At 42.7% G+C, this 13,801-nt stretch overlaps 1 protein-coding gene across 5 annotated transcripts in view; it reads left to right on the plus strand.

Moving 5' to 3' along the window:
• Positions 1–13,801, plus strand: part of GRIA1 (glutamate ionotropic receptor AMPA type subunit 1) — a 382,121-nt gene that overhangs the window by 256,671 nt on the left and 111,649 nt on the right. For 3 of the 5 annotated variants that reach the window (XR_016313529.1, XM_089682810.1, XM_089682811.1), the window contains exons 4-6: positions 6,019–6,206; positions 8,351–8,404; positions 11,315–11,476. Coding sequence is in view for 4 of the 5 variants with exons in the window: in XM_089682810.1 (XP_089538936.1) it covers positions 6,019–6,206; positions 8,351–8,404; positions 11,315–11,476 (404 nt within the window). In the remaining variant the exon portion in view is untranslated. The remainder of the gene's footprint in view (positions 1–6,018; positions 6,207–8,350; positions 8,405–11,314; positions 11,477–13,801) is intronic. The other 2 variants (XM_089682812.1, XM_089682813.1) reach the window with 1 other exon arrangement.

Genomic DNA, 13,801 nt, shown 5'->3' on the forward strand with positions numbered 1-13,801 from the left:
GGGGGTGGCGGAGACAGTGCGGTTGGAAAGGTGAATGAGTCTGGCAGCCGTGTTCAGGATGGACTGAAGAGGGGATAGCCAGCGGCGAGGCAGGCCAGTGAGGAGGGAGTTGCAGTAGTCGAGTCGTGATATGATGAGGGAGTGGATGAGCTGTTTAGTGGTTTCTGGGGTTAGGAACGTGCGGATTTTGGCGATGTTGCGGAGGTGGAGTCTGCACGAGTTTGTTAAAGATTGGACTTGGGGCTGGAAGGATAGGTTGGAGTCCAGAATGACACCCAGTACTCTGGCCTGCAGGGCGGGTTTGATGGTAGCGTTGTTGGATGTGATGGAGAAATCAATGGGGGGTGGTGTCCGGGCTGGGGGGAAGACAAGAAACTCGGTTTTGGAGAGGTTCAATTTAAGGAAGTGGAGCGACATCCAGTCTGATATGTCGCTCAGTAGGTGTGTGATTCGGGCTGAGACCAAGGGGGTGAGGTGGGGGGTTGAGAGATAGATTTGTGTGTCGTCGGCATAGAGGTGGTAGTTGAAGCCGTGAGAGTGTATGAGTTGGCCAAGGGAGGAGGTATAGATGGAGAAGAGAAGGGGCCCGAGGACAGAGCCTTGAGGGACCCCAACAGAGAGGGGGAGTGAGGGGGAGGTGGTAGCATTATAGGTAACGCTGAAGGAGCGTTGTGACAGGTAGGATGAGAGCCAGGAGAGAGCAGAATCTCTGAGGCCGAGGGAGTGTAGTTTTTTGAGGAGAAGGGGGTGGTCGACTGTGTCGAAGGCCGCAGAGAGGTCAAGGAGTAGGAGCACTGAATAGTGGCCATTAGCTTTGGCGGTTAGCAGGTCGTTGGAGAGTTTGAGTAAGGCAGTTTCGGTGGAGTGTAGGGGATGGAAGCCGGACTGTAGGGGATCGAGGAGGTTGTTGTCGTTGAGGTGAGAGCATAGGCGGGTGTAGACTAGGCGCTCGAGGAGTTTAGATGTAAATGGGAGCAGGGAGATGGGTCTAAGGTTGTTCGGGTCATTGGGGTCCAGGGAGGGCTTTTTAAGTATGGGGGTGATGTGTGCATGTTTCAGAGGGGAGGGGAAAGTGCCTGAGGAGAGGGAGAGATTGAAGATGTGGGTGAGGGAGCGTAGGATGGAGGAGGAGGAAGGTCGTAGGAGTTGTGAGGGGATAGGGTCGAGGGGGCAGGTGGTGAGGCGGGCATCAGAGAGGATCTTGGAGACTTCCTCGATGGTAGTAAGGTCAAAGGTGTGGAGTGTTGGGGGAGCTTCAGTATGAGGAATGTAGGGTGGGGTGGAAGAGGAGGTCAGAGCAGTGGTGGGGCTGTGGGAGAGGGGTGATGAGGAGGTAGCTGAGTGAGGGTGAAGGGGGTTGGAGAGAGTTTGAGCAGCGACGAAGTCCCTGCGGGTTATGTCGAGGGGGAGGGGGGATAAGGGGGTAGCTGTGTGAGAGGGGACGGGTTGAGAGGGCGTGTGAGTTGCGGCAATGTCCTTGCGAATTGTGTCAATTTTGTTTTTGAAGTGATTGGCAATCTCAAGGGCAGTGAGTGAGGTGCTGGGTGGAGGTGGGGGTGGAGAGAGTAGAGAGTTGAAGGCAGAGAAGAGTCGGCAAGGATTGGAGGAGAGGGCCTTGATGAGGGTCAAGAAGTAGGCCTGTTTGGCAGCATGGAGGGAGGAGGTGTAGGTGCGGAAGGCAGATTTGTAGCGGGTGAAGGCTTGTTGGGATTTGGTTTTGCGCCATAGTCGCTCCAGGGCACGACTGTGTCGTTTGAGGGTTTTGGTGTGATCAGTCTGCCAGGGCTGGAGCGGTCGGGGTCTGATGTTGCGTGTGGTTAAAGGCGCTAGTGAGTCAAGGGCTGTTGAGAGCGCATTGTTGTAGGCGGTCAAAGCCAAGTCGGGGCAGGACAAGGGGAGGATGCGGTCGTGGAGTTGATCAGCTGCAGAGTGGAGGGAGGCAGGGTTAAGGTTGCGGAGGTTACGGCTGGTAGTAGTGTGACATTTGGAGGGGTAGGCGTTGGAGGACGAGGAGATAGAGAAGGTGATCAGGTTGTGGTCAGAGAGAGGGAAGGGGGTGTTAGTGAGGTTGTGGGGAGCGCAGCGGTTGGAGAAGACAAGGTCCAGGATATTTCCGTTGGAGTGGGTGGTGGATTGTATGCACTGTGCAAGTGCAAAGGAGGAGGTTAGGTGGAGGAGACGGGATGTGTCCGGGTTGTCGAGGTTGACAGGGATGTTGAAATCCCCAAGAATGATGGTGGGTAGCTCAGAGGAGAGGAAGAAGGGTAGCCAGGAGGAGAAGTCATCCAGGAAGCGTGGTATGGATCCAGGAGGCCCGTATATCACAGCAATCTTCAGGGGGGTTGGGGAGAATAGTCGGAGGCAGTGGGCTTCGAAGGAGGAGAAGGATAGGGAGGGGGGGTTTGGGAGGACTCGGAAGGTGCTCTGCGGTGACAGGAGCAAACCAACCCCACCACCTTTACGACCGTTAGGCCTGGGTGAGTGGATCCAGGTGAGACCTCCATAGGAGAGTGCAGCAGGGGAGGTAGAATCAGTGGGCTGGATCCAGGTTTCCGTGATCGCTAGGAGGTTGAGGGAGCGGGAAACAAAGAGGTCGTGGATGGCGGTAAGCTTGTTGCACACCGAACGGGCGTTCAGGAGTGCACATGAAAACGGGGGGGAGATTTTAGGGAGCAGGGGGACAGATACTAAGTTGTGGGGGTTGCAGTAGGATGTGGAGGCGGGAGGGTGTTGAGCGGGTGAGGGAGGTGGAGGGCCAGGATTCGGGGAGATGTCCCCCGCGGCTAGGAGGAGGAGAAGGGTGAGAAAGGTGGCATGGGAGCGGGATGTGCAGGAGCGTGAGAAACTCCTAGTGGAGGTGTTGGGGTCAGTGGGAGAGCGGAGTAATAGGAGGAGGTGGTGGGTGCCATAGAGGGGTGAGGGAAGCAGTGAGGACACGATATACAAATGTTTGGGAGGGGCAGAGGGATATAATGAATGGATTTTGGGAACAGAGGAGAGGAAAATGAGAAGGAGGAGTGGAAGAGACATTTTGGGGAGGTGAAGAGAGCAGTAGTAGGGAGATGATAGCAGTGAGGGGGAGATGTACAGGTTGTGGGGTGGAGCAGAGGGGTAAAGAAATGAGATGTGGGAACAGAGGATAGTAATATGAAGAGGAGAAGAGGGGTGTATTATATAAAGGTACACGGAGTGGGTCTCAGGCATGTAAGAGGTTTCCCAGGGTGTTTGCTTGCAGTCTTCCAGCATGCAGTAGAGCTTCTTGCTGTTGTTGTGTCTTCCTGCTGTTTGGGTTCTCCTGCTTTAGTTCAACTGCTGCGTTTAACTGCTTCTTCTACGCACTCGTTCAAGCCGCACTCAATCTGAAGCAGCACCCCCATCAGACTGTGCCCCCCATCAGAGATCTCCCCCATGAGCTGATCTAAATTTATAGGGAGATGCTCAAATGAGCATTCAACTCCACCCCAATTAGAAGCTGATCATCTTAAAATATCACCAAAACCAGGCACCTCCCAAGACTTCTTAGTGTCCCTTCCCATGTTCATCTCCAGGACTTCTCCAGTGGCTCTCCGATCCTCTGAAACTCCTTACCCCATTCCATTTGGCTGCCTGTTACTCTGTCCACAGTCAGGTGATTATTAAAGAAGAATTCTGGTCAAAAATTTTATTTTCCCATTCAGTGGGCCTGTGCACACACTGCATGGGTTAAATGATCTTTTTTTTAGAGGTTTGGTAAGCGGATATACTTACCTAATCCATCGATCTTCTAAGCACAAGACTGGTCCCCGCTGCTCCTGCCCCCCAACACACTAGTGATCTTGTGAATGGGCTGTTCCTGACATCATCAAACCCATAGACCAGCTCCAGGGGAGAAAACAGCAGGAACAGTCCATGGCTGGACGTGGGGGAGCGTGCTTTTCCGCAGGATCAGAGGATGAGATAAGTATAGCTTTTCCTTGAACCCCTGGACAAAACGTGCAGTTAACCTCTGCAGTTCGGACACAGCCCCACTGCATGGGAAAATAAAAATTTTGACTGGAATTCTGCTTTAAAAACGCATCTCTTTTGGAAAGCCTATCTGCCATGTATAATATCCTGCATATATATAATTGTTTGTGCTTCAACAGGAAATTTTTCCAAAGTGAGGTGAATTTTTATGTTAGACAGTTGTCAGCAGAACATTTGACAACATGGAGCACTTCCATTGCCTCAAGCACCTTTGGATACAAAAAAGGAGCTTTGTGAACCCTAGGAAAGCAATCCTTGTTCCTTTTTAACTCACTGAATTACTATTGTCCTGCAGATTACAATGTACCGGTATTTTAAAACATTTACATTATAAGGCTCCATGTACACTAACTTAAAAAACGCTCCTAACAGCAGCTTTTGAGTTTTTCATTTTCTGCCTCTAGAAGCAAATAGTATTCCTATGTGTCCATGCATAGCATTTAGGAGCAGAATAAAAACTCTTTTGTTTGAATTTTTGGCAGAAAATTTGCCAGCAGAAAAAAAAAAACTGCTGAACGCTCCTAAACTCTGCTAATCGCTGCTAAGAACTGGTTTCCAGCATTTTTTTTCTTTTCCTTAACAAGGGGGCCCCCAGATCCCAGCTATACCCTATGTGACTGAATATATGGTACATAATAAAAACATAGAGACAGTTTTTGACAAGTTTTTTATTTGAAAAAAAAAACGTCCCCAAAGTAAATCCAGCTTCAATCACAAAATAATAATCGTGCAGCGCTCATATAACTAATGAAAATAAATATGTAGAAAATGCTGTGCTCACGTATAGATGTGTACCAAGGCACAATATGATAAATAATATAATAATAAATAAGTAATGATGAAATATGTAAAGTGCTTCAAATAAATAAATAAAGTGCTTCAAATTATTGAATCATAAAAAGTCCTTGTGATGATAAGTAAAAATGATAGTGTCTATAAAACTGTGACAATAGGAGAAGATCTGCATAAAAGTGATCAAGAATCATAATCCATGTGCCAATTAAGTATTCGGTGATGTGCCAGGGATATAGTAAAAATACGCACTCTCCAGATGCGTATTTAAAATACGCATATATGTATCCTATGGTCAGCCGGGGGGAAAAGACCAAACCATATTTAATTTTTTAATACATCCACCTGATGTGTTTCTTAATTCATCGATTTTTTTACACTCATATTCTCTGTTGGATTCATTGTCCAAATCATTCCCAGTTAAAGTATTAATGTCAGTGTCAAACTGCAGCTTTGCTCCTTCCTTCTATCAGCATGTTGTTTGTCAGCATATTTGCATGCAGCATACCTCACTGGCCCCCCCAGTTCTGACAGTTCTTTTCTCAGTCTCCTCTGCTGTACCGAAAATGGCTAAAGGTTAATGCCAAGTCAAATTCAGGTACTTACACTAATCAAATTTAAAAAATTCATTTATAAATTTTTTAAAGAATACAGAGCTGTATTAAAAGAGAAGTGTGGAATTAAAAATAAAACAATTATAGTCACCCAGGTGGATGCAGAATTGGTCCTATGCTGCATATGTCCCTGCCACCTCTAAGACAGAGAACTGAGCGATCAAAGACTGCTGAATGCTCAGTTCTTTGTCCTTCAGTGAACAGAGAGCTGGCAACTGTCAGTCACTGGTTCTCAGCTCTGCCCTCCAGCTCTCATTCAAGCGCTGGGCAGTAGAGGGGACAGGATCGCCTGGCTCAGGATCTCAGTGAGCTGAGCGGTTGAGCCAGCAGCCATTCCAGGCATCTGGATGGATCCCAAGATTAAAGTTGGGATCCTTCCAGAGTTTGGACTGGATGAGTAATGTCAGCCGACAGCAGACTTTATACCGCTGTCAGCTTAATACGGGTGATCCATAGAAGAAGTAGGGTAAGAAGAGCTTTGGCACTACTTCTCCTTTAATTTATATCTCTTATATCTGTCTGTAATTCATCTTTAAATATCCACAACAATTTAACCAATCCTACAATTGGAGGACACTGATTAGCCCTAATTCCTCTTTGTTATCAGGTTTGTCTGTCCTCCAGAAGGTGCTGGACACTGCGGCAGAGAAGAACTGGCAAGTTACAGCTGTCAACATTCTCACCACCACAGAGGAAGAATATCGTCTGCTTTTTCAGGATCTAGACAAGAGTAAAGATCGTCAGGTCGTGATAGACTGTGAGTCCGAAAGACTGAATGCCATACTCACCCAGGTAGTGTTACCATTATCCTCAAAACCAGCTCTGTATCATTTTCATATGATATTTGGTCAATGTTTGCAAATATTGTGTTCAGAGGCTTTTTGGTTGATCTGTCTTTTTATGCCTTTAATTTGTAAGTGTGGGGACTGTCATAAAGTAAACTGAATTCTGTATGTTTAAAAAAAAAAAAAAAAAAAAAGGTATGTGGGTGTAATTCCAGCTGAGCAGAATGAAAGGAAGCCAGGATTTTTCTAAGTAGGTCAAGTTCAAAAGAGGGTTTTTCCTTAGATCACAGTAGAGGCTTCCCAGGTGGTTCTGGTCCACGGATACATGTCTAGGCCTCTATTACAAAATATAAATTACCGGACTTGGCAGTTGGAAAAAATAAAACCTTTACATTCACAGAAATGCTTGTGTAATCCAGCAAACACTTTGATAATCATTTTCAGCTTTTAGCTACCGATGATATTAAAAAAAACACCACCTAAAACCAACGACTCAGCTATGGGCAAATGCTGAGGATGAGAGTCGGTTAGTCACCCAATGACTTCTAATATGTTTTAAAGCTGAATTAATTCTAGGAAAGCAGCTGATTGCATAGGTTAAATACGTATAGTATTTGTAAACTGTCTTACCTGTAAAGGATTTTCAATTCATTTTAACCAGTCTTGTGGTGTTGACACCCCTGCCAGTCAGTATTGACCATTGGCAATAAAGGGCAGCAAGCCAGCAGCACCCTGCATGCATTTCCCTCCCGAAAGTAAATTTAGTGAGGGAGACTAACAACACTGTGCAATGCTGAAGGGTTTGATTAGTGAGAAGGATTGACCCTACCCCTCCTAATCCTACTCTGCTTTGGATCAGAGGAACCTAATACCAAGGCAGGGTCAGGCACTTATTGTAGCTCTCTGTAAAAATACATATTTACTTTTCATTATTTTTATAAATAAATAACTGGATGAAATGGTGTTTTACTTACATCTACCTGGTTTCAAGTCTTAAAATGACCCTGTGATCAGGCTACGAATTTTGACCTAGCGGTGGGCATCACGAGGCGATTCATCCTCAGATTACCAACAGAAGCACTGAAGTCCTCTTGACAGTTCAACTCACCTTATTCCCCTCCCTGAGTGCCATGCATTCATATTAGAGATAGAAGGCTGAAAGGGACACTGATGTGAGGGGAGAAGCGGGAGCTGAGCTGCTGAGAGACTTTGATGAACTGGACAACTTCATTGCTTCTGATGTGAAGAATTTACGAAGTTAATTTATAAATAATGCTGATGGCATTTACAGCAACAAATTGTAATCATGGTGGAAGAGTGGAACTGAAAAACTAACAGGCACGCTCAGGGGCGGACTGACAACTCATGAGGCCCCCGGGCAATAGGGGATCATGGGGCCCCTGTGTCTTTGCCCAAACTCAAAAAAGCCTATGAAAAAGGTACCAGGGGCATCTCATGGGGCCCCCTACTGACCCCGGACCCTCGGGCAGTTCCTGAGTTTCCAAATGGTCAGTCCGCCCCTGGGCACGCTCAAACCTTGTAACACTGATGAAATAGGAAGCAAGGGTTTTTGTTAACCCTGGGAATGCAAATCCAACAGAAGAAAAGCCAGCAACACGGTTATTACGCCAAAATCAGTCCTTTATTAGCTTATGTGGTAGGAATCCAGTCCAAAAAAGGGCTCATGTGTCTAACCTAGAAAGCCTTAGTCATAGCACCTATGATGGAAAAGCCCTTTAAAAGAAACATGTCAGGCTTGCTGTTTATCATCACCAGTTCTCAACTTCCAGAGTTGGTGCAGTATCACACATAATGAGGTGCCAGCCTAGGAATTTACTACATCTTTGTCGAGTAGTTCAGTCCAGCACTGGATGTGCCAGGTAGCAGTCATAATGCCAAACTCCCTGTGAATTAGTTAAGAGAGTTTTTGAAAAGCTCAGCTACTCTACATGTGAATGTGTAAACACAATCCATCTCAGCTCTGGTGAATGTTCACTTTGGCATCTTCACTTTGGGTGCCAGGAGACTTAGTCTTGGTGTAGTAATATAATTTCCTATATGCCTGCTGTTGTCTTAGCTAAATGAATAGACCGAGTATTAGAAATTGTCCCATGAAGCTTTAATACATATTAACCCTTTTTTCTGGCCTTATAGATTGTCAAGCTAGAAAAGAACATTGTTGGATATCACTATATTCTTGCCAACCTGGTAAGTGAAGTATCTGGGTTGAAAGGAATTTGCAGGGGCGTGATGCACAGTTGGAGCATTCTGTACTTGCTCATGGTACAAATAGAGCCATTGTTGATTGGAGTGCTGTGATTGCATTACCTAGCATGCGTTGTCACAGGAACCAGCAGACAATGCTATGCTGCAGAGTTCTATACGCATTGGCAGCTACTAAATAATTGCTGCTTTTGTTAAAGAACACAAAAATATTATAAATTGTGAACTGAATTTTCAGCCCACAATGAGTGTTTGAAGTTCACGGACTTTTTTCTGAAGGCTGTAATTGCATTTCTGGGGTCCATTTATTGGCATATATTATGTTATATGAAGAGGTCAATTCTAGAAAGCCTAACACAATACATAAAGGTACATGATAATATAGATTGAAGCTCTATGTATTCTTTAGCTATAGTACTATGAAAGTTGCCATAGAGAACTGAAAAAACCTCACATCTCTTTACATAGGTATTATTTTATTAAGTCATTAGCGAAATCATTTTTTTTTTTTTTAATTCTTTATTTAAGACTCCAACAGAGTGTAACATACAGTACAACAGCTTTGTGATTTGTGAACACACGCATGTAAATAACCATCACATTATTCCAATGCAAACAATACTGTAGGTAGGTCCACAAATAACAAAATTCAAATGTCAAACACCTAGTGGCAAACATAAGCTATGTAAGTAATCGTTGTTCCAACTCTCCATTACATTTTTGCAGGGGATAAAGGGTGATAGATACATATATAGATAATAGATATTTACTGTATGTGTTTGCTAGCTGCTAGGGAGTTCACATTTTTGTACCTCTCCTTGGGGGGCTGCAGTTTTTAGATCCATGTGCTTGGATTCCCAAGCCTGTGGAATTGCTGTGGCATATATAAAGGGCTCCCACTCTTCCGCTAAGATTTCTTATGTATGTTATATTACAAAGAATGCTGAAGGAAGAGTGGAAACATCTTAAATCATGTAGGAATTGCCTAACACAGGTGAGTATGGAAGACAGGGACTATGGCAGCCAAATCTCATTGCTAGAACCCAAGTTCTATTGAGGAGATTTACTTTCACTTCCAGACCTGTAGACAAAACAGGAAGTGAGAAGAAATCTCTTTAAAACGTGGGGCATCCCTAATTAAAAATTTGGGATTTTCTTTTACATTTAGCCCCAATGATCTTAGTCACCAAAACAAACAGAGAGCACATCTCCCCAGTGGAGACACAGACAACAATAAAAACCTGACAGGGGTTCTAATGCTTTTCTATTCTACCCAAACATTTTAAAAATGTGTAGCTTCAATTTCAGGACATTTAATTAAAATTATCTTTTGCTGATCCTTCTTTGGTCTTTGTTCATTTACCTATATTATATTATTATTCAGGCATTTATTAATACACAGTAGCTGAGTATAGTGATTTTGCCAAACATAGTTTTTTCAGGAATTACCAGTTTCACGTTCCTCTGCTTCTTCTCTTAGCTATTGTTTTTCTGTCCATTTTTTTTTTTAGTTTAAAATTTTTACAATTAATATATATTTTTTCTTGTTTTCATTCATTTTATTTATTACCGTTTTCAGTGTTGCATAACAAGAACATGTGCAGAATTGAAAAAGTAACCTTTTTTTATTTTCAATTAACTATGTCATGCTTTATACCAGCAACAATATTTTAGTGTCAATTTAAATGGGAAAATATATAGAATAAAATGTATAATTATTTTATACAGTGTAAAAACTTTTTTAACCTTTTTCACTACCAGAGCCTTTTTTGTTTTTAGCACACATGTTTAAAAAATAATTGTAGTCCTGAAGATGAGTAAAAAACCTAAACATTTTATGTTTTCTGAAAGTAGAGGCTCTGGAGAATAAAATACTCATAATTCCAAATGTCATGAGATATTAGTGGTTTATCAAGAACACATATTCTGTAAACAATACACTAAATTTAATTTGAGAGCACAAACGCAATACCAAATTTTTTGATAAAAGGTAAAAAGTGAGATTGCATCGAGTAAACAGATACACATGTCAAGCCTTAAAATTGTATGTGGTGATATGTAGCATGTGCAGCACAATTGATGTTTTTGTACACAGGTGCCCCCATTATGTGTGTTTATGTTCCCATATGTGTCCATGTAGGCAGGGCTCAAAAAAAATTTTGGGGATGTTTTAAGTGTTATATATTTAGGTCATAACATGTAACATAGTGCCAAGTGGACCCAACATTTTTTTGGGGGGGATTTAGGTACAATATATTTAGGGTGTAGCATGTACCATGTATACTCCCCCACCCCAAAAATGCCCCCCCCCCCCCTCTTACAGTGAGTCAGGGTTCTTCTTGCCCACAGCAGCTTTAAGATTTGCAATTGGCATGGCTGTGGATGGCTATACTCACACAGTCGCACAGATCTCTGTGAATGAATAAACTGCAAGTCCTGTCTGTCACTGCACAAGATGGATTTGTACTTCTCAATGAAACAAAAGTTCAGTGATCATTCCTCCATCCACCTCCTTTGTGTGTATCTGTAGGCTTTCTTTTGTTCAGCCTTCTAGCTGAATGAAAAAAACTAACCATCTATAGCCAACTTAATGCTAATTAAAAAAAAAAAAAAGTTAACTGAGTTCACTACAGTCAATTGCAGGGAGATGTTACATAATGTATTGAAGCCACAGGATCAGCAAGACATCTAGGCATGTTAGTTCAGAAATAGCTCAGCAAGGGAAGCCTACTTATCTCTTTAATTACAAGTGACCCTTAAAACAGTCCTGCCTATATAGAAGGGTATATAGAATCTCTTAGACATCCAGGGTGTTTCGTTATGGGTGCAAATCATTTTAACAGTTTGTAGTACCCTGTGAACAGATAAAAAAAATATCCTCTTTCAAAATTTTAGGGTTTCATGGACATTGAACTGCAGAAGTTTCAAGAAGCGGGGGCCAATGTTACAGGATTTCAGCTGGTTAACTACACAGACGCCAGGGTATCGCAGATATTGCAGCAATGGAAAACCTATGATGGTCGGGAACAACCTCGTGTAGACTGGAAGAAACCAAAGGTAAACCTCTAAAATGACAAGGCTGTCCCAAGATTCACAGGGACCTAGCAACAACAATTTTGTGAACTGACTGATTGGAATTTTGAACGGATAAGTTAATTTTCTTGTACACGTAAATAACAGCCTCTATCCTATATATGTAGAGATACATTATAAGACATATCTTTATTGCTGTTTGTTGTTTTTTTCATTACTCTCCATGTATTAGTATAAAAAGTATTTGCTTTCTATATTTGCAAGTCTTACCTAATATCTCAGAGTGAATGTCACAAGAGACAGTGGCCAGCTTGGAAGGTTGCACATGTTTGGAATGTTGATGCATGCTGTGTTGCATGGGGAAATTTATTTTTTAACACACATCCACAGATCAAAAAAACATAGCAGGTTTATTTTTTGACAGCATAGTGCACCATAACTTAGATGTCATAAATTGTATTTGAGGAACACACTGCCACTTAGAATATGTAGATAATCATTAAAAATAAGGAAAGATGCAAAGCTCAGAGTAGGGAGGTTACTTCATCATAAAATGGCAATTGCTACAGTCTCAAACACACAGCCCCCTATGTGTCTCACTGTATCCAATAAAATAAAATAAGATAAAAGACTGCTGGGCTCACTAGGGGATACAACGGTGTATTCACAATGATTAGATAGTAATAATCCAAAAAAAGGGAAAAATACCAAGCACCTGGCTTATTTACTTATCAGTATAAGAGGGATTGATATAGCAGTCTGAAATAGATCTACTGGTACAAGTCTCCCTCGATATGAATTCTCTGCTTAATAATCCAGATTATACTTCCTATGCTGCTGGGGGGTTTCTCACTAGATCTATAGTAGGAGGCCTCTGGTCCCCTTTTCAGGTCCTAAATTTTGTATACAAAGGGTTAAAGTGACCAGAATCCTCATATAGCTAAGCCCTGATGAAAGAGAGCAATATTTCTCTGAAACGCGTTGACCAACAGCTACAAGGCAGTCTTTTACAGGGATACACATGCATAAACTAGCGTCTTACCAAATTACAGACCTAGTAAGAAACCCTGTCAGCAACCAACAAAAATTAGCCTGACTTAATGAAAAAAAAATTCCTATTGGGGAGGGGGAGATAGTACCACTAGGACAACTATTTCAGACTACTATATCAAATTCTGCTATAGTATATTTACAGGAAATTTAGCCAGGTGCTTGATATTTTTCCATCTAATGGACACATGGACACATTGCCTTATCCCCTGGGGAGCACAAGAGTTTACTATCTTGTTTTGATATATACAGTATAATCATGCAAAGGGTTCACTTACGCTTCAGTGCTGGTTTTGTTGCATTGAAGTATATGTAAAAGCAAAAATTTTGTTTAGTTATGAATAGAGTAGGGGAGAGTCATATCTTCTGCTAAGTTGTGGTCTGTGTCTCCGGTGGGAAATTCACCCCTCTTATGATCCTAGTGACCACTGTCACCAAGATGTAAAGCAAGTGGAAATTCTAAATTCTGGAGCTATCATGAAACCAAAAAGTGAGGGGAAACCTTCCTATTGGGACAATTTTTTTGGCTACAACTGTTCAAGACTAGAATTCCCTTTTACTTTGCGAGACTGTTGAGTCTCCCAGATAATGAATTAAAGTGGAAGTAAAGGCAAAACCTAACTAACTCTAAACTTACTCTAAGCCACATTGTAAACCTAATCTATCTAGCCCTGTAAACAAATCTAGCCCTGTAAACAAAGCCCTAATCTATCTAGCCCTGTAAACAAAGCCCTAATCTATCTAGCCCTGTAAACAAAATATTGCTATACTTACCTGTTCTGCAGTAGCTCTGGACTGGTGCCAAGCTGAGCTGTCAGCAGCAGCCTCAGCGTGTAGGAGTGTGCAGGAGAGGAGCCGACAACAAAAGCCTCATAGTGACGCCATTTCCCAGGAATTTCCCAGCACACAGAGTGTGCCTCTGGAGACAGAACTAGAGCAGAACAGGTAAGTAAAGCAATTTTTTTCTTTATAGAGCTAGATAGATTAGGCTTAGAATGTGGCTTAGAGTAGATTTAGAGTTAGTTTTTGCCTTTACTTCCACTTTAAGGAAACTCTCCAGAGCAAGGCGCAACCAGGACAAAACTAACCTGAGTGGGGGATATAACCCTTCCCTACTCTATAAAAAAGTGTTGGCTATATATACACATTAACGCATATGGACAAATGTATTGTGTTGTGTATTAACGTGTCTTGCTTTACAGCAGCCAGTTATTTTAAATAAATAACAAAGTGCAGCAAGGCAACCAAAAATAGAGATGCACTATTTTTTCCACCACAGCACAGCACATACGCCATGTA

This window comes from Staurois parvus, unplaced genomic scaffold, assembly GCF_062004578.1.
Source record: "Staurois parvus isolate SC_StPar_1 unplaced genomic scaffold, SC_StPar_1.0 ptg000298l, whole genome shotgun sequence".
In the NCBI taxonomy this organism is placed as follows: domain Eukaryota; kingdom Metazoa; phylum Chordata; class Amphibia; order Anura; family Ranidae; genus Staurois; species Staurois parvus.